This window comes from Pygocentrus nattereri, chromosome 4, assembly GCF_015220715.1.
Source record: "Pygocentrus nattereri isolate fPygNat1 chromosome 4, fPygNat1.pri, whole genome shotgun sequence".
NCBI classification, from domain to species: Eukaryota; Metazoa; Chordata; class Actinopteri; order Characiformes; family Serrasalmidae; genus Pygocentrus; species Pygocentrus nattereri.
In genome coordinates, this window is record NC_051214.1 from 33,298,391 (window position 1) to 33,320,154 (window position 21,764).

Consider the following 21,764-nt stretch of genomic DNA (forward strand, 5'->3'; position numbering starts at 1 on the left):
TAATTTTTAGCATCCCTTTAGCAAATGTGACTAAGTATGTTTAAATCACCCACGAGACTCTGTGAATATACCTTCTTAGTGTTTGTCACGTCACTTTTGTCTTTTCTAAGAAGTGCACATTAATGGCTGAGCCGCAGGAAAGGTTGAGAGTCAATAGGCTCTTTATGTTATTTCTTATTGAGTTACACTTCTCTTGTTTTGGAGGTGGTTTCGTAGCAATGAGATTAGCTTGCTTCAGTGGGAGCACCCTTCCCCTCTACTCAGCTTTCTTCTCCTCCATATTGAGTTAGGGAGAGGAGAACATTCATCTGGATCATTATCATGATGAGATGTTTTCCCCTCAGAGAGCAGCAGGCCAGGGATTTCTGGTATTAGTGGGATTCTATGGATGCTCTGAAGGGGTCTGACATGCTGGAACCAAAGCCTCAAAATTTCCCCTTTATGTTTGTGTAAAAAGGCCATAGCGTGAGTGATGTGACACTAAAGCACTGCGCTAACAGTTCCCAGATATACAGGTAGTCTGCAGTTTGACACACCCTGTGACTGTTTACCCTGGAGAGGCTGAATCTAATGCGAGGGCCTAAGGAGGCCTGCCCTATGGATGACACCACAAGAGGGACACATATAGATATATATTTGACCTCTAAAGGAAAGAACTGGGAATCGATTAAGTAAATTAAGTGCATTATTTCACCAGTAACCCTGTAATCTTCCATTTCTGATAAAGAAATGACTGCTGTCGGGATCTCTTAGGAAACAGGAAAGGAAATTTTGAAAGCTTCTTTCTTTCCTTTGTCTTCCACTGTTAGTTTAACATTAAGCCCAGAGGCCAGGGAAGGATTACAGACTTAATCCAGACAGCAAAAGTGTTAATTCTTCATGCTTTGCGTTTAATGCTTGAGGATCAGTGCATCACAGTTATAGTTCAGTTTTCCAGGCAATGATTTAAAAAAAGAAATAACATATCTTCAGAAGCCCTGTTCTTATGTTTTTTTTTCCTCCCAAGACATGTTTGTGTTCTTCCACTGTGGAGGCTGTATTTTTAACCAAACCTTTTAATGGATAATAAGATAACTCCATCCATTGAAAGTTCCAGTATGTCCAGCAAATTCAGTTCGTCTTGCCAATAAAAGATAGAAATTCGCTCCATGAAAAAAATACTACAAATAAGAATTGCTGGTTTACCTTTTTGTAGTTCATCATTACTGCCAGTTTCAGCTTTTTCCAACTCCGGCATTAAGGATCTCCATAGTTACAAAGTAAAGCAAGTACAAAACACAAGACAGAGAGGGACAGACTGACGACTCAACAAGCGTTCCACAGCAAACATTGCAACCACTAATGGCTGACAAGAGTCTGACAAGAGTCAGTTCTTACATGTGTACGTCTTTTTGTCTGTGCATGTCTATTCATATTCAGCTTTTGGACATAACGTCACACTGTGTTGGGTGTATTTTAGGTGAAGAACCCTGGATCTGCAGAAGGTTTAGCTGAGCATTTGTAAGTGAGCCTGTGTGTGCACATGCAGGTGTACTAGGTTCTGTTCTAAATCACCATAAGATGATTTTTGGCCTCGTGTCTGCAGTGAAGAGGGTGAGACAGGGCTGGCTCAGGGATACTTGATGGGACTAGATTTACAATTTGTTGGAGCATACAGGCAGTCCAGTGAGAACAATGGAAGGGAGAGGTTATGTTACTGTCAAGCAGCTGTTTATCGTATGTGCAGAGTTTGTTGGGTTGCAAGGGCCTGCACTTCAGGAATTTGGGCCTATGCTTTCTCCAGCATATGGTTCCAATGCACTGATTACCTGTTAATTTCAGGAACGGAGTGTTGTTTTGAAGAGTTGGGACCAATAAAGCGCTTTCACAGTTGTAAGTGGAGGACATTTCAGTGTCAATCTTCTCTCATCAGCTCAGACAAACTGCTGAGCAGCTGTGTTTTCCTCCTTTTGCAGTGGAATTTAATAAACAGTGCAGGGATGAGGCCTACCTGCCTTTAAAGGGACCTGCAAAGGTTCCCCTGAGATGGCTACAGCATATAAGTGTTTCTACACCTGTCATCCACTCTTAGTGCAGCCTCTTCATGCAGCCCTTTTATAGTTCCAAATGTGAACATCCTTATAAATACACAGTACAGTGCAAAAGTCTGTCCACTCTTCATTAATATATGGTTATTAGCTAAGTTCTTAATTTTTCAGGAGATGTTTCTGAGGAGATATAGGTATAAAGTAGTCCACTCAAGTCAAAGGAAATGAGTAAATAGGAGTTAATGGAATGTTAAAAACCCTGCGATGGACTGGCGACCTGTCCAGGGTGTATCCTGCCTTCCGCCCGAAGACTGCTGGGATAGGCTCCAGCATCCCCCCGCGACCCTGACGGAGAAGCGGCTTAGAAAATGGATGGATGGATGGATGGATGGAATGTTAAAAACCAGCAAGACCTGATAGACCACCAAAATATCCACTGTCAGATAAACAACACTTACAGCTTTCACCTTTGAGAGAGAGGAGAAAATCAAGCTCCGCTCTTGCTTCAGTTCTGAAAAAATCCACAGGTGTTTTTGTCCATCCTTCCACTGTGAGAAGACAACTCAACACAATGAGTCTGAGAGGGTGTGTAGCTGACAAGAAGCTGTTACTGAGAAAATGTACAAATCAAACAAAGAAGATGCTGGTGTTCTCAGAACAATGGCCTGACTACCCCACTGACTGTGTTTAAGACTATGTGGATCGTAAGAAGCAGAAAAAGACACCAATTTCTAACCAGCTTTGTAGTTCTGAAAAATATCCTTTGACGTATTTCTTTGAAAAACTGAAAGCACGTCTCTTCGAAAGAAGCTGTAATAAAGGTGAATGGCTGGACACAAAAATACTGAAAAGGTATATTTAGTTGAAGCTTCATTGTAAATTTATGTCAAACATGTTTTTGTCTGCTTTCTTCTTGATGCTGATGAATGAATAACTTGTACTTAATGGCTATTTTGAGTGGAAATGAAACAAATTAAGGCTGGTATCTGACTTTTGCACAGTACCGTACATAAATAACAATGTTATGGCTGCAAAGAGATCTAACCAGAGCAATTTCATGCATTGTCTTGAATTTCTGATTTTCCAGTTTTGGAAGAGCAAGCTTAAAAAATGTTGCCGAAAAAAGGATTCTTTAAAGTGATGTGTACTTTTGGTTCCCTAGAGAACCTGTCAACTGAGTGGCTCCTACTTCCTTTTTTTCCCTTTCTTTCCTGGAAGAATTAAATTATTTTGGAAAGTGTTTAAGTTGTGACACCTCCAGAATGTTTGTGTAATGTTATTTCTGTTTCCAAAGCAAGTTTGAGTAAACATAGCTTGCCTTGCAGAATGCTGCGTTGTTTGTTTGGAGCTGTTGTGGTCAGCCTGCGGCCTCGCATCTGTCAGCAGGATCGCTCGGGCGCACACATCTGCGCAACAGATCACCTGCCTGCCTGCCTGAGAGATCAAAGGCCAGCGTCCGACTCAGTCAGCCTCTGCCAGCATTTCTTAGCGGTGTGAGCGAGCCAGAAGCAGGTGCTGCTTTCAATACGTTGCATAATTAATAACACAGTCTCAGCCAGAGATATGCGCAAAGGCAGCATACTGAACTTGGCATGGAAAGCTTAAACTGAGAGAGATGCTACAACCCTAAAAGGAAGCAACAATATCAACGTCTTCATTGTGTTCAGTACTATCAAAAAAACCCATAAGTCTAAAATCTTTATCACAAATCCTGTCTGCTCCGTTTGCTAAAATACAAGATGTCTGGCTTGTCACTCCTGATCTCCAAGACAGCAGCCGTGTTGCCATAATAACCTCCCAGTAGACAGTTCTGTGTAAACACAGAAGGGGCCTAGTGGATATGATATACTGCACTGTATGGAACAGTCATTTTAAGCTCAGTTGCAGACCAATGCGACCTGTATTAACAGTGTTCTGTCTCCATGCCAGAAAAAAACAAGACAATGGCTGTGAACTGAAGTTGCTACATAGTCAGAGCTCAGTGATGCATTTTATTTGCAAAAGTATCCCTTCTAATTATTGAATTCAGCTTCTTTAAGGTGCACTCACTGCTGACACAGGTGGTCGACGGCAACACTCAAAGCTTGTAAGATTGTATCGCCATAGAAAGCACCAGTAGAACGGGACACTCTGGAGCAGCCACACATGAGCCTAAGGCTACCATGCAAAGAGTTATAGGGTGTAAAGCCCAGACTTGCGCTTCTCAGAGGTATTAAGGGGTACCCAGGGCCACAAAGAACCTATATATGTAAAAGAATCTATCTGAAACGTTCTCCAGATCTGTTAATGTAACTCAGAAGTTTGTTTTTCAAAATGTAACTTTTATTCTACGTGAAATATTCACACAATATAAAGGGCAACCGGTGTTACATTAACTATTGGTAGTAGATCCGCAGCCACACTAGAGTTTGCTTCTTATTCCAGTGATGTGAGAGGCCATGTGACCAGCAGCAAGGCAATCATATGCAACTTTCAGGCAAAACACAATCATACTAATTGTCATGTTGGTGTCCATCTGCATTTAATAGAGAGTAAAGGCCTGAAGGCAGGTTGTTGATCGGATAACTGGGCCTTATTGTCTTCTGAAGCCCAGGTCTTCTTGCCTGACTAGCCATGTGAGTAACATATGAGATGACATCTGGAATATTTTAGGAGCATCATTTAAAAAAAAAATTTTTAACTAGTTAGGACTCCCCCAATCACACAATGCTACCAACACTGGGAGGGTGAAGGCTAGCACAGGCTTGCTCCGAGACCTGTGAAACCAGCCACCCCTTCTTTTCAAACTGCTGCTCATGCAACGTCACAGGACAGCCAAACAAGCTCAGAGGAAAGCGCCAACCACCAGATCTTTTACGTCAGCTATCAGACACCTGTGCTGACTAGCATCGCGTTGAGTGATGGGAGGAGAAGGGGGGCCATCCTACCCACCCAGAGAGGGAGTCCAATTGTGTTCTCTTGGACTTCCAGCTATGGATAGCTGTAGCATCACCAGGGATCGAACTCGTGATCTCCTGATGATAGGGCCAACGCTTAGACAGTTGCGCCACTCAGGAGCATCATGACTGTCTAAGAAGAGAGAAGACTTCACAGAAAGAATATTACTGTTCTACTAAATAAACACACACACACACACACATTTTCTAAGCTGCTTCTCCCTCAGGGAGTCTACTACTACTACTACAGGGTCTACTAAATAAATAAAATCTGGAAAAATGGAAAAATCTTATTTACTATTAATGCCAGTTAATATAAAGAATATTTATTCCAAGTAATTTTGGCTATTCAATTCTGTTCAATTCAAATCTATTCATTCTGAATTTTTTACACAGTGTATAGCTCAATGATAAAGAAAAGTAAAAATTGAAAAAAAGATTTTTGGACAGCAGCAATATTCAAAAGTAGCAACCAAACTTCACAGAAATAGCAGTATGTTGCAGTGCTTGGACCCCTAGACATTGCTGGACAACCACTACCATATGAACCCAATAGATATCAGCTTATTTTAAGTTATGTGTATTTGTCATATTAAATGTTTCTAGTGTTGCTGCCATTAACACGATCAGACTACTATTTACTCTGTGTCCTTTATTAAATAGAGGATAGACATGCTGTCTCTACCTTGCAGTAAAAGACCTACAGTAGCCTATTCAGTTCCACTGTATCCTTGTTAAATATGTGCTAATTAAAGAGTTGCTCTGTTCCTCTCTGTGCTGCAGGGCCTCCAGGGCAACAAATGCATGAAACGGTGCTTGACACGCAAAGGACAAGACAAGAGCAAGCTGTCTGATTAGCAACTGGGCTTTATGTTCAGGAATTTTGCTTGCGTAAGGCCTCCATTTACTTCACTTCCCCATGGAGTCTCTGCCAATACTGCTTTATGTTTTTGCTGACAAGCACGCTATACAGTATATGCTACAGCTGTACACATGCCACAGAATGCACCACAAGATAGAGAATGATGACCCAAAGTTGGACATTAGCCCCTATATTGCCCCAGTACATTACTGCTGAGCTTCTGCTTAGGATGGGAAAAGTGTATTGATTCCAGCAGAAGATGGACCATTTGCACCATCTGGCATTAACTCACTCTGCATCATGTTTTGGTGAGGTTTGGTGAGGACACGTTCAGTTGTTTCAGTGGTTGTGTGCATAATTGACAGGACTAATTTGTCAAAATTCAGATTGAAAATGAAAATGTAATGGTTCATTTTACATGAGAGAGACAGTCAGTATGGATATTAAATTAAATATCTCTGCATTCCTCACATTTTTCAATGCCATAACTTGCGTAATTCAATGGCCAGCTGGACAAATGATCAGACAGTGGCCCAATTGGATGTGACAATCCATATGGTTTCCACACATTCTGGGCTGGATTTTGGATTATATTGGAATTTGAGGCATAGCACACACGTTCTTCACTACTTTATGGTTCTCTTTATAGCTGAGACACTACGCAGTAGAGATCTGAGTTATGGGTTGTGCTTACTGAGTGACTTGTGATGGAATCTAACATCAAATCTAACGTTTGGGTTCAAACATGTGTAACTCAGAAACAATAAAAGCCTTTCAGATATCCATCATCATCTACTGTGTAGAAGTGTAAGCTCACAGTTTAAGCTCTTTATATTTCAATTGCTTGGCTTCCAATGAAAAGCATGTATTGCTACATAAGCACCTGCTTTGCCTGATCCTGCTGAACTACATCCAACATAGCTTTGGAGTACAGATGCGAAATATAGATGAAATACAAATACAGTAAGCTCCAAAATTATTATTATTATTATGAATATTATTAAAGATGGCTAAAAATGTATTTAAAAAATTGAAGTTAATGAACTCAATCACTGAAAATGTAAGATAAATTAAACCTTTTAAATAGGTTTAGAATAAGAAAACAAAAATATAAATATTTTTGTAAATAAATATTTATAGTGTTTAATGTGTCAAAATTACTGGCACTCTGCCTTTTGTTGTTGTCATACAAGAATATCCATCCATCCATCTTCTAAGCCGCTTCTCCATCAGGGAGACAGACAGACAGTCACTCACACCTAGGGGGAATGTAGCATGTCCAATTGGCCTGACTGCATGTCTTTGGACTGTGGGAGGAAACCGGAGAACCCAGAGGAAAGACACGGAGACACAGGGAGAACATGCAAACTCCACACAGAGAGGACCCTGGTCGCCCGGCCGGGGAATCGAACCCAGGCCCTCCTTGTTGTGAGGCGACAGTGCTACCCACCACACCACCGTGCCACACCATACAAAAATATTTGCTTTTCTTTTTGGAAAATTTATGATGAATAGGCCACGACTACTTGGAAAAAAATTACAAGTTGAGAAGGTTTTTCCCCTGTAAAGTTAGGATTTTGGAGATACAAAGTTTTGTAATGACAGTGACAAATAAGTAAACTGCATCCTCACTTAATAGCAATAACATAACATAATAGCATTGAATAGTATCCCATAATCCTTAATGGAACTGGAGAGTACAATACAAGGATGCTGAGACCATTCTTCATCTTTCAGGATCCTCTGGGATTTTACGTTCTCTCTTTTAGACTCTCGTCTTCAACTCTCCCCACAGGTTTGGGTCTGGGACTGGGGTAACTATGGTCGGTGGACCATTTTTGTGTAAATTTGGATGTATGTTTTAGATCATTGTCCTGCTGGAAGATTCAACCAGCTTTAGCTTTTTGGTAGGAGCACCTGCATCATTTGTAACAGAGAGACAAGTTTCTTTTCAAAATAACCATCCTTTGTTTCATACTAAACCTATTTTAAAAATTTGTCACCAAAAAGCTCTGGGTCATTTGACTACAGAAGCCAGTTCCAGTCAAACATCTAGTTGTGTCTACCGAATTCCAGTAGCTTGGGTTTGTGGTTAAATGAAGCAAAAAGCTTTCTTTTGGCACAGATTCCAAACAGTTTGTTGGCATCTAGTTGTAGTCTTGGAGATTAACCATCCTCCTCATTGAGCATGCGGCCAAAATACACATAGATGGATGGATGGATGGATGGATAGATTTGTAGATCAATTTTATAGCCATTGCCTGATTTGCGAAGGTCAACACACTTTTATCTCATTTCTTTATGCTGGAATCTTCCCCATGCTGATGAATATGTAGGGAAATTTGTCTCCTGCCTCTTTTTGTTTTCTTAAAACAAAAAAATGACCACAATTGAAAGTTAGATTTCGGTCATATTTTCAGTTTGAGCCAAGTAACCACAGAGACCAACTTTATCAAGGGTGGCAATAATTATGAAACTAACTTGAACTACATTAGGCATTTCAGGCTATGCTGTATAATGAATAATCTCATGTTATCTGGTCCTGCTTGGATTCCCCTAAAATCGAGCCCTCAAATTGTGTTCTGTGACTTCAGAAGCTTTTGTAAAACAGAGAAACACTCACAATTTTTATCTGCCTGTGATATCATGCATGCAAACCAATAAGAAGAAGGGAGCTGTGTGTGTATGTGTATATGTGTGGATCTGCTTTATGTCTGTTTTTTGACTCGCTCCTCGTTTCCGCTCTCTGCTGATCCTCCCATCTCTAAGCTAACTTAATTTAAACAGCGGCTAGGTCACTTTATCTCCTCCTCTCACCTTGTCTGATCATACAGAAGATTAGGACGATTAACTGCTCTCCCACCCATTCATTCAGCTTTATCATGTGCTCAAGTTATCCATCTGCTAAATCATACCGGTGAAGCAGTTTCCTTACGATTTATCGTATATGTCCTCTTTTTTATCCGTGGCTTCCTGTTAGGATGAAAGCTAGGCTGAAAGGATGGCTGTGCGATTGCTGCGCACTAAAGTCTTTAATGGCTTTCAGCCTAGGGCCCATATCCCTGAGTGCGGACCCCTGGTGAGAAGGCCTAATCGCTGATGGTTTAATGGGCGTCAGTTGGGAGGCAGGATGATCGATGGCCTGAGAAGAGTACAAAGCCACTGCTCCTTTCTCCAGCTGCCCGTAGCCCCGGAGGCCTGCTGTGGCCCACTTCGGAGGCCCTGCCTGGCCCTGAGGCAGCACAAAAACAGGGACAGTGGCAGCAGTGCACGGCCTGGAAACATCAACTTCCCCCTAATGGCCTCTGCAGTGCAGGATGATGGGCAGCAAATCCATAGGCCGTGAGATACAGCCAAAAGAAGCACAACAATGAATGCAACACAAAAACGTAATGTAAAAAAAATAAAAAAATGTAAATGGAACACGTGCATATATATTCAAACTTAACCTATCTGAAATGTAGGGGATCAGCCAAGACATGTTAGTGTCCATTTTTAGAGATAAGTGTGTCATAAACGGCATAAGCAAGTCAATTTGAACTTACTGTACTACTTGAAACGCTTTGAGGTAAGTGTGATGGTTTAGGCTGGCAGTTTGCATGAAGCTTGTTCCTGTGCTTCTTAGCTACATTAGCCACATAGCTACAAAAGTAAAGAAGCAAACTGCAAATGCTAAACATGAAACTCGGTACAGGTTGCTTTTCATCTGAAGTGAAATTAGAATTAGAATCATATTAGGAAGGCAGTCGAGGTATCACATGGTATATGTGAGGCTGGTGGAGATGGACCCATCTGGAGAGCTGCTGGTGGTGGAGCTGCTGTGTGTGAAGCTCCTGCCCTGCTCCCCAGCTGTCACTTAGTCTGCCTGGCAGCTCTCCATTCTCCCCTGAGATCCCACAGGACTCATGTGCCTCACCCCATCCCAACAAGGCACTTATCAGTGGCAGCGTGCAGAGCCAGGCTTTTAACTAAGAGTCAAAGCTACTGGGTTTTGGTTACGCCCAGCATATGGATGTTTTTATTCTGAGTTCCAAGCACAGATGCCCCACTAAACAGATTTGGTCCCAATGAACGGACAGGCGGTTGAGTCACTGCTCCCAAAATCAAATGTGGAGCAGGTGCTACTGGTACTCAGAATGAGACGTCACAGGATGCAGTTAAAAGGGGCGGCTCTGTATGTTCTCTAACATTCCACAAGACAAGACTGGTTTAGAAGTCTGCACAGGCCCCAGGTCACATTTGAGTTAACATCTCAGAAATCGATGTCATCACTTATTGATGAATAAAAAGCTGCCTTTGGATTGACTTTAAACTAAAACCTAATTGACTGCTAATCCACGTGAAAGATTTAGTCTTTCTTGTGGCTTCACCACTCCACCCCACCCCCAAGACTATTGGTACATATATTTTTGCACCTGCATATCAACCTCTGTACACATTTATTACTGCATTTATCCAGTAACTGCCCCAAAACAAACCCACAAAGAAACAAAATAAGAAGACGAAATATAATAAAGAATGATATAAACAAACAAATGACATTCATTGAAAGGGGATAGGGGTTTGTGTGTGCATTTACCTAATTACATGCTAATTATGTACAGAGGTATTTAAATCCAGAGTATTTAGAGGTATACTCAAAATAAGTGGACAATCCCACTTATACAAGCATGTTGGACATCCCAGTCTAAAACAATGGGCATTAAATTCATCTGTCAGACTGCCACATATTGAAGTGTGATTCATGAGAACGTTTCCACAGCTCCAGAGTCTGGTGGCGATGTGCTTACATCACTCCAGCCGTTGCTTGGCGTTGCGTATAGTGATCTTAGGCTTGTGTGTAGCTGCTCTGTCATGGAAACCCATTACATGAAGCTCCTGTTGACGCTGTTCACGCTGATGTTGGTTCCACAGTTTTTTTTTATACACACACAATCATAGCACTTACAGTTCAGTAGGCAGGTCTAGCAGGATAGAAAGCTCATGAACTGACTTGAAGCAAAGGTGGAATCTTATGACTGTGCCACGTTTGAAGTCACTGAGCTCTTCACTATGGCCATTCCACTGCCCATGTTTGTCTATGGAGGTTGCACGGCTATGTGCTTGATTTTATACACCTGTTACAAATTAGTGTTGCTGAAATACCTAAACTTAATAAAGAGGGGTGTCCATGTACTTTTGGCCACATAGTGTACATTCAGATCAGGTATATCTACGTTCATATTCAGGATGTTACATTAGATGTTGCAGCCCAGCCTGTATTGTTGACAAGCTTAGAGGTTGTCTAGTCAGAAGTCCAGTCATGCACTCTTTGGCTAAGACCCTTTGGTTACTGATCCTTTCCTCTGTTTCTCAATCAGCTGCCACACTGTCCTTTATAAAAGCTACACTGCTCTCTAATGGTAATAGCTAAACCTGCATGTATCAACACTGTAAGTAATATTCAGGCTATCAGTCTGGGACACAGTTTGAAGTGAGTCCTGATTTCCTCATATCAGTTCAGTGAGCTTGAGTAGGACAAAAGCACTAGATAAATTGCATGGCTTTTTGTATACCACGAATTATACAATTCATCAAGTAGATTAACCAAATAATGAGCGCAGATGAAACTTTAACAGCTCACACAGTGCTTGATGACATATGCAGTCAGATTTTAGTCATTAGGTTGAAGGTCCTTCCGAAAGAGTTATAGTTCAAAACGAGATCCTAAAAAGATCCTTGATCCTGCTTTTTTAATGAGGTCATTTATCTCTCAGTACTGTGCAAAAGTCTGAATAAAAAGTTATTTATCTGGACAGTAAGCTTTCATCTGTGCAGAAAAAAACACATATTAGAATAAATACAAATAACATTAATACAGTTATTACAACAGTAACTAATACTGCTTAGCTCTAAAGGCCAGAGGTCGGAAAACGGTCATATAAAAAGTAAACAAAAGTGGAACTCAGGCATAAACAATACAATATATGACAAATGTAGGACTTGAGCCCCTAAGAAAACCAAAATCAGCCACGTCTGTTCTGTTTGTTGTTAACCTGTCATGTTCTGTCCTCTAGATGTGCGCTACAGTCTGCCTGCGTCTGAACAGGCAGTGCTAATGCTGCAGAGCTTGCAATGCAGTGGCTGACAGTGTAAAATACTGCTGAACAGCTACACCTTGTGGCCACAGACCAACAGTACAAATGCAGAGTGTACTTCAGCATTCTCAAACCAATCCCAGCACACCTGTGTGCATTGTTCAATTAATTATGGAGCTGACGCAGGTGTGAGAGAGCAAAGCACTAAACTGTGCCAAGCTATGAAGTCTTAGACATAAAAGAAACTTGCACTATTTAAATACGTTGTCGGGGTCATTTGTTTTCTGACCCTTCTACATACTCACGGCTGGGCTTACATAGTTTAAAACACAGTATCATAAAATACATTGGTAGAGGGCAACAGTGCTGTTTACGGTCCTCTCGATTAAAGGGGAATTCCAGATTTTTCAAAATTTCTGCATAATTCAATTACTAAGTTTATAAAAAGTCACTCAGAGTGGTTTGATGTGAAATGGTTCATTATGGAGAAACCTAGTAACTCTGATTTCCTTTAAGTGAACCTACAAGTGTCTTCTGAGTATTATATGTAATTTTGATAATGGTAAAATAGTGGTAAATCTGGAAAATGAAGTTTTATTTGGGGACCATTTTGCCTCATAATGCCTTGCATGTACCCCTCCATGCAAAAAAAAAAAAAGGGAGGGGGGGGGGGGGTGTTTGGCCAATCTATAGCAATGTCTAAGGCACCTTGCAGTATATACTGTGTTATGTAACATCTTTCAGTGAGGTACCTTTTAAGAGGCTTTAAACTTCTATTTGGACGTCTGGTTCCTATCCCCACAACCGTAAACGATTTTTAATCAGTAAGTTTCTCTTCAACGGAGGATTTCACACCAAACCACCCCGGGTGACTTCATGTTTTAACCATCTAATCTTGCAGACATTTTGGAAAATTGAAAGAAATCTCCTTTAAATGATTTGATCTTCCAGAAAAGCCGTTTGGCAGCACTTGTCTAAAGAGAGACACACAGCAGATGAGGAGTTTTAGCATGTTTTAATGGAGACACTGATTAACCTTATCCTGTGATGAGTACATTAATTTCCATAGTTTCTGACTCACAGCCAGATTTAGAAAAGAAAAACAGGAAGTATATCAATATGTAGCTGTTGCAAAACTAAGGTACATTATTTACAATTCAAAAACAAAACAAAAACAGTGCCATTGTTTCTTAGGGATGGGAGTGAACACTGAGGCCTGAAAATGACAACTTAAACTTTTGAAGTTTGTCCCAGAATGACTTGGCAATCTGACTCTGCTGTGGGACGTCTCAGCCTCATCAGAGTACAAACGACCTTTCAGCAACATCTGATATCTGTTACAAAAAACAAGAACCAACAAACAAAACAAAAAACTTCATAAGGAAATAAACTAAATATTCAAAAGGACCAGGAAGGAAAATCTTCCCGATCTCAGCAAGTCTTTTCTTTTTTCTTTTAATTATCACAAAATCATTAGACAAAGTCCCACAATCCATTGCAACAGCCCCTGTGAGAAGCCGTGAGGTTTAGCTGAAGTGTGTTGGCTGACTGCTCCCATTTGTGTGATCGCAGAGCTTCGTCTGCGAGCCGTTTCCATGGCACCAGTGGTAAAGCCAACCAGGTCCTGTCCATTATTAGGCATGTACAACAGAGAAGAGTACAACACAACAGGTCCTAGTCATTTCCTGCTTTGTTTATATAGGTGGGTGAAGGACATGAGGGGAAACCGTGAATCTACTGCTAACAGCAGCGTGTGAGGGGGTGCAAATAATATTCCTATCTAAAAACACAACACAATATGTTGTGGCCATTTCGCTTGGCATCAAAGAGAGACCAAGACAACTGGGAGAGGACACTACCAATGAGAAATACTGTAACTTTCTGGAATCCCTGTGTTTTAAGTCAAGCTTAAACATAAGCTTAAGCTTTACACTATTGGCCTACAGGGCATCTAATGCAGTAGTGCATAAATAAAAATAAATCAAAACCAACATGAAAACCACTTGTTTTCATACAGCTTCAGACCACCAGTCGCACCGATGATGATGATGATAATAATAATAATATAATAATGCTTCAATGCAGGAAATTATTGCCTAAGGCATGATTCTATACATTATTTTTATTACATACTTTTGTAAGTGTTTGAGGAGAATAATCCTTGAATCTGCTACTTTGTTCCACAAAAAAGGAAAGAAAATAATGTACAACTTGATTATAGTAGTTTTGTGTGCCTTAGTCCTTTTTGCCACATTTTTCACATTTTGAATCCAGATATATTTTTTCCTTTTACAGCTTTAACTCGTTGGCGATTTTTGAAGCGATGTTCTTAAATGCGATGGATGTTCCCGATATCCGCTTGAAGCGCACGCCGTTGAGCGAGAGGCGGGGCAGCTTGCAAACCTCCATCTCCCACTGGACCAGGCTCTCGGCATGGCCATCGCCATGGACACAGAGAAGCAGGAAGCGCTCGCGTTGCTCATAATCGCAGTTATTGGCGTCCAGCACCTTGCGGATCTCGCGCATCATGTCGGTGGGCTCCATGGCTGATGTGGTCTTCATGCTCCAGGTGAAGCGCAGCGAGCGTGGTTTTGTGTCTTTATGATCCTCCTTCTGATCGCCAGACACGTTACGACTGTAAAAGAGAGAGGACAAGTTTTAATCTAGGAAAATGAGCGTGTGTACACACTTGATTTGCCAGGATTTTTTTTTTTGGTACACCTATATTTACACCTACAATCACTGGCTATTTTATCAGGTACAACTAGTATACAGTACTGTGCCAAAGGAAGAGACTATCCTTCTTGTATTTAATAACTTCCAAAGTTTGTTGCATTTGAGTGGTCTTCTCACAGTGGAAGGATGGACAGAAACACCTGTGGATTTTTTCAGTTCTCAAACAGGAGTGGAGCTATAAGTGAAAGGTTTAGGTACTGATTATTTGATGCGACCATTGTGCTGGTCTGTCAGGTCGTGCTGCATTTCAAGAGTCCTGTTTAGTCTATAATGTTACATTTTTCAAACTCCAGTGTTGTAAGCTCCTGTCTGGTCAGTTGTGGTCAATGGTGGTTCCTTTCTGTTTATGCACAGGGTACAGTGTGGCAGCAAAGTGAATCTATATGGTAGGTGCACCTTATAAAATAGCCAATGTATGCAGGTACAAATTAAGTCTACCTTATAAACTGGCAACTCCATGTGTACACAGTGCAGAAATGAAAGACGATAACAGAAATGATTAGGACTCAGAAATGAATATTAAGTTGTGTAATTATCACCGATTAACAGAGCATGGCCTAGATTCAAGCAGTGATACTAGCGCTGTATGTTCTGCAATGTTCTTCTTAAAACAACATATCCATCCACACATCCATGCATGGGAGCACATCATGCAGGAATACTTCACCATGCAGACATGGGCTCTGCATGCAAACACAGAAGAATGACACGAAAGGCAATTCACAAGGGCAAATAATTTACTTTAGCAAGGAAAAAATATCCATAACACAACAGGATATTACGGTCACTCCCCAAGGCAGAGCTGGAGATTGCATTTGGGGCTCTATAGACCTATTAAACAAAAGCATCTGTCTACCCCCAAAACAAATGTCAGTTTAAAAAGCCAACCAATAAAATAGACACTAATAATCAAGACTGTGCTTTAAACTGCAAACGCACGTTCTGTCCACAAGGTGGAAGCACAGAAAGAATAGAGCTGGACTGTCCCATTTCAGACATGAACCAACATGTCCACAAGTGCTTCAGTTTCAGTCACTGCATTGTTTTAGACAAGGGTTGTCTAAAGTGTTGGCCCACCAGACCCAACCCCCCTCAACTAGTGAGACAAGAAGCTTATTTTTACACTCTATATAACCTAAACTCTTATTTTGCCTTGTATGTTTCTGTTTATGAAGTATTTTAGTGCAAACATAGTAGAATGCTATAGAACATATTATTTGGAACATGGATTTGAAACCTACCTACACTTATATACTGTCATCTTTTCGTGTCTTTTGGGCACCCCTGTTTTGAGTACAGTATTAGTGGCTCCCAATTATGGTCTTGAAATACCCCTGTCCTGCATATTTTGGTATGTTCCTTGCTTTAACAGATTTGTCACCTGATTAACAAGCCCTTTCTTAATTGAAGTTTGTTTGAACAGAAAACACTAAATTTAGACACAATACTCCAGGACCAGGGCTGCAAAGCACTGCACTACATAGATGATTTTATACTTGTGTACTGGTAGAAAAATGGCAGTCTAAATCTAAGGTTCATAAAAAAAAAAATCACACCAGGTGGAAACCGTGCTACCCCCTGGAGGAGTGCTCCAGCTCTGCGGAGGCAATGGATGGGGGTAGGGGGGTGGGGTTGGGGGGGGGGGCAGTGAGAGAGTGGATGAGGAACACTGCATGAAGGCTAAATTGGATGTCCTGTCTCACCTTGAGCCCTCACATCTCCCATTTCTCTCAAACTCTGCCGGAACTCTTTAAAACCAGGGCAAAAGAAGAACAAAGGTCAGAGGTAAAGACACATACAAAAGAAGGGAAAGGCCTTGTGGCATTCAGGAGTGAAAAAAAGGGAAAACCCTAGAAGAAAAGGAGGGAGCGTATTTATTGCTTAAGAATGGAGAGAGCCAGCGAGCATCTCCATGTTCAATTTCCTGTGCGTGAGGGAGAGGATATTGGACATGCACTCAGATGAGCAGAAAGTGATAAAAACAAGCAAAGGGGATTCTTCGTCTGCTTTTCCTGTAGCCTATGATTCAACTTCCTGTTCTAAACAGATCACATGCAGTGCCAGTTGCTCCATCTGGCACTCCCTCCTTCTGGCTTTCACAGAGAAAACAGAAGAAAAACAGCAGAATCACAGGAAGAAATTTTGCAATGTGTGCTTAAAGGACAAAGAGCTCATTTGCTTTAAAGCTTTTGACTAATTAAGGACATAAATCCACATGAAACACATGAAATCTAGCCCACACAGATATCTATATTCAGATACAGGCAGGTACCTTTGCATTAATGACAGTGAAAAAAAATGGATTTTTCTTTTTTACAATGAAAATGCAGTAATACTGTAAGAAATAAAAGCTTGAGTGGAGATGGAGAGAGGTCATGCAGATGGAGTGGTGGACATTGGGCTGGACTGACTTAAGGGCTGCACCAAAAAACCAATGAGAACCACTAGTAACCGCCACAACTTTATTACCAGTAACAGACCTGTCAAAAAGAACTAATGACAGCAAGTGACCCAAGTGGCCGACAACTATTTTTGGAATGTTTCATGCTGGTGCTCCACGTTCAAAAAACTACTAGCTTTTACTTGTATCAGTATCACCCACAACAAGATGTTAAGTATCATTATTGGCCAAGAAATTCTATATCAGTTCATGTACATGGGGAGAAACCCCAGCACTGGTCACAGCTCAAATGGCAGTGAACTAGTGAAGCTCTTCTGGATGAAGAAAAAAAAAAAAGACTGCTCCTCTGTCCACTCTTAAATGTCTTACTTTAGTTGAAGCAATAAGCATTTCAAAAATCCTAAATCTCCAAAAAAGCTATGTACAAGATATGAGCAATGCTCTTGGCCACAGTAGTGATCTTCATTCTGTTATGGTAAATTGGAGAGCAGTGATGGTGTCAATCAAAAACAGACGGTGTATAATGGAGGATGCGGGAGACGAGCGAAAGACATACTCCACCTGAAAGACTTACTGAGAAAAGAAAAAAAGAAAAAAACCTGCTTTACAATGCTAAGACCTTCTTTGGGGATTTGCTGTGGCTTAATGTGTGAATTCAGCAACCTAGGGGGGAAGGAAAAAAAAAACAACAAAAAAAAAAAAAAAAAAAACTGTAGAGTCCAAGCCCTTTTACAGTGAGGCTGCAAGGCCTTGTTTAGGAACACTCCGCCTGGACAGATTTGGGGAGAGCTGACAAGGGCAGGTCAGAAGATTTGGGGCAAACTCTACAAGTAGGACAGGATACTGGGACATCGGAGCAGGGCCAGAACGAGAGGAGGGTATCGTCAAAACGAGCACCCAAGTACCTGAACTCCTGAAATCTTGTAATGAACCACCTCTCAATCGCCACATCTGTCAGCGGCCAAATTTAGCGCCCAGTAGGGTGGCCTGAATTACACAACCAACAGTATGTTATCTCAGTATGAAGAAATAATACTGAAGTCTGAAGTTCATTGCCCACCTACAGTGAAGAGGTAATTCAAAAGTGAAACAGCACACTAAAATGTGTAACACACAACTGTAATGAAGATACAGGTTTTTTCCAGTGAATATTTTTAACTACTAAAATGTCACAACACACAGTATTTTTATCTGATCCCACAAGATCAGATCTCATGCCAGAAAAAAAATGTAAAAAATCTGAAATTAAAGTCAGTTCATAAATGTGAAACACATCCTCATTGAAAAAGAAGCAAACCATAATTAAAAGAACAAAATGAGAAGTGTACATAGGCACATTTTCATCCTGTGGAGAGGCATGCATATGTGATTAGTGATGAGTTTCTGCTCAGTCGGCTTCTGCTCATAAAAGGATGGCAGAGATTTCAAGCATGCTCAAACACACTCCGATTAAGGCACGGGGGGACAAGGAGTGAGTATCAGGCAATTAATTCAGCTCTCTGCCACACTTGGTTAAGAGTTAAACTCAAATATTCAAATCGTGGTCAAACTGGTCGGTTAACTGCACACAAAACCGAATTAATGGTCCTACCTTTTGGTAAATCTGAACGACATGTTTCTACAAAACAGACAGACAACGCAAGAGGCGTCAATCAAAATCTAGATTCCAAAGGGAAGACAGTACCAGAAATACAAAAGCTGTAAAATAGCTTGTTTTTCTGTGTGTATTAACCAAAGTGCTGGAGACATGTCATCCATGAAGACTAACTATGGTTTGTGTTCAGCATGAGCTTGTATAAAGGGAGCACTGGATGAATGAAAGAAATGAAACTACACTGACAGATGAGAACATGTTTCTTCTGCTGGTTTTCACTAGGGCTGCATGATAAGGACACAAAAGTATATCAATAAATTGATATAGGTGTTGGATATTGCAATGACAATGAGGAGTGATGAACCGTTATTAAAATATACCAGTTCTGTACAATTCTGACTGGGGCTGCAGCAAATACAGGCTGTATCTTTTCTTTTTCTATGTAATTAAACCAGTAATTTCCTTATGGTCAGGTGGGTTTGCTGTGTTTTCCACAACTGCCTTGGGACTAAAATTAGTCAATCTCTTCAAAGTGCTTTTACACATTACAACACAGTTGTTCAGCTGTGCACATGGGTTTGTTTTGTAAGCAGGAGGTAGGACAGGGGTTGAGTTCCCACTCAGACAGGTACACTACTCTATTGTACTCTAGTATTGGCATGACTCCCAAAGCTATACCCCCCCCAAATAAAGTCATTATCTCAGTGGAATGTAATTTGATCCATTCTATTATTACAGCCCTTTACGATGTGTTTATCACAGAAAGTCATATCAAGTTGAATTAATCATGCAGCCATAGTTTTGACTATATTGTAGAGCCCACCATCTACTCTTGGTGAATTCTGCATTTAGATAGATAGATTTAGAATACTATTTCCTTCTTAAAACAAAGAATTTTGACTAATGGGTTTAAAAAAAAAAAAAAAAGAGGTGACATTTTAACTACTATTTTTGAACAGTATTCTCAGTTGAAATCAGAAATTCGGATTTAGCTTTGAGATGTGTGTTCCTCCTGTAGTGCATGTGTATTGTGCTTACCTGCGTGTGAGTTTGGAGGTGAGCTTGGTGAAGAGGTTGGTTGAGCCTCTGCTGCGTGACTGGGAGAGAGGTGTTGCATCGTGAGAGAGTGTGGGGGAAGCGGGTGGTCCGTTATATGTGGCTGTACGTCGTTCCCTCAGCTGGCCTCCATGGAAGGTGCTACGACTTGCTGTGCCTCGTGGGAAACGCAGACGGTCTGGTGGTGTGGCACTGCTGATACTATGTGTGGAGGCACCAGGGTTTCGCTGGCTAGGGGCTGTGGTCGTACTGAGAAAGAGAATTTTAGAAACATAAGTACAGAGATCGTTTGTTATGATTGTACTGTAAACTGGCATCAAAGAAACCCATCCTTCAATGTCCTTTTTAATTAATATTTTTTTTACCATATTTCAAAAACAAATACAGAAGTCAATATAGAAGAGAGTTAAATTAAAACAGGACATGAAATGAATTTAATGAAAACCAATTACTGCCAGTTCCCAGAATCCAAACCCTTGGCATGCTACCTTTCCTGTAAGCCACTGGGCCAGAGATAAGGACAGACTCACTTTGATCTTTCTTGTGCAAAAATTACTCATGGAACCAGGAGGATATAAATCCTCTAAGCCACTTCAGCCTCAATTTGTATTCATGCCGCTCACTTTTTCATCAGTTTGGTGAAACCGTGGGTTACCCTTGACTCGATTATCATTTCATTACACATTCATTCTTACACACAAGAGATCTTACCTGGACCAGAGATGCATTTTTCCACAAATAACATCTCACTGACATTTCTGTGTATTTAGGTAATTTAACACACTGTCAGAGAGATTTATTAATCTCTATTAGATGAAATTTATAATAGCTACGTAGATATCTATATTACAAATAATAGAACTTATCACTAAGATTAATCGTCTTAATTGTGTGCTCTATATTAGTGAAGTTTATACCCATTACAGGTGCAAGTAGTGGGTTTAGAAACACATGGGAAGTTAGTGCAGACGATTTGAGTGGAAAGAACAAAGAAGGATCTTCTCATACAGGCCGTCATGGATTAATTGAGACTCTTGTGGGTAATGAAGTAGGAGGAGCTCCATACAGTGAGTAGGTTTTGAAAGGCCATTATAGATTCATAGACGCAGACAGTAGAGAGGTCAGAGGGTGTTAAGAGGGAGTGGGGGGTGGGCAGTTAACGGAGGGGCAATGTAAAACTAGAGACAGACGCAGGGGTCGTTTTTACTTGGGCCTGAAGAGTTCGGCAGGGCAGTCACTAGGGGGCAATGTGGAGCGACAGGTGTGCCCCGAAGCGGAAAATGCAGTGGCCCTCTGGTGCCGTAGGCGGACTGAGGCGGCTGATGCGGTGAGAGCGGCGGCATACGTTGATGGACTCGTGGCGGCACAAGCTGACATCTCACTCAGGCTGGCCAATGGATGTGAACAGGCCGGTGAAATCAGCAGTGACATGAGCAGAGAAACTCCATTTTAACAAAGCAAAACAAAAACAGTAACACAGAAATGAATAGAACAAGAGCAAGGCAGATAGAGAGAAAGTGCTATGGGCTGTCCGTACTGGATCCTTTCCATTTTGGCAAGACCTGAATTTTTGAAAGCAGCAGCAGAGCAGGACAGTTTCGAGTGGTGGAAGAGCAGGGCGGCCAATGCTCACATATCACTAGAGATAGTTAGCAAGCCATGTGCACGCACCATGACTGCAGCTTCAAAGCTTTTATCCATGTTCAGTTTAAGGCCTGGAGCACAACAGGGATTTAATATTATAAAGCAATGGATTCAACTGATTTATACATGGATACATGGTATTCGACTGTCTTGAAAAATTTATTTACAACACCACTTTCAGCACAGGACCAAACCAGACTATTAAAAGAAAACTGTAAGGACTACATGCGATTTCAAGAATTACATAAAAATACAGCTGAAGAAACAGCAAAGGCCTTTTCAATGTTTCCTATTATCAAAGTTCTGAACTAGTGTTTTGAGCTGTTTCTCTAAGCATTGATTAAGCATAAATTAATCAATTTGATCTATCGTTAAGGTGTCTTTAGACTGCTAGAGCTTGATTTGTATGTGGAAAATTGTACCAAGGAATT

At 41.0% G+C, this 21,764-nt stretch overlaps 1 protein-coding gene across 21 annotated transcripts in view; it reads right to left on the reverse strand.

Annotated features, from left to right (window-relative positions):
• Window positions 1-12,898: 12,898 nt before the first annotated feature.
• The window catches only part of mark3b (MAP/microtubule affinity-regulating kinase 3b), a 49,895-nt gene continuing 41,029 nt past the window's right edge, over window positions 12,899-21,764 (reverse strand). For 4 of the 21 annotated variants that reach the window (XM_017683878.2, XM_017683894.2, XM_017683852.2 and 1 more), the window contains exons 15-19: window positions 20,897-21,076; window positions 19,672-19,938; window positions 18,631-18,657; window positions 16,342-16,386; window positions 12,899-14,537 (exon numbers count right to left, since the gene is read on the reverse strand). In XM_017683878.2, the coding sequence (XP_017539367.1) occupies window positions 14,192-14,537; window positions 16,342-16,386; window positions 18,631-18,657; window positions 19,672-19,938; window positions 20,897-21,076 (865 nt within the window). In that variant the 3' untranslated portion in view covers window positions 12,899-14,191. The other 17 variants (XM_017683910.2, XM_037537898.1, XM_017683902.2 and 14 more) reach the window with 9 other exon arrangements.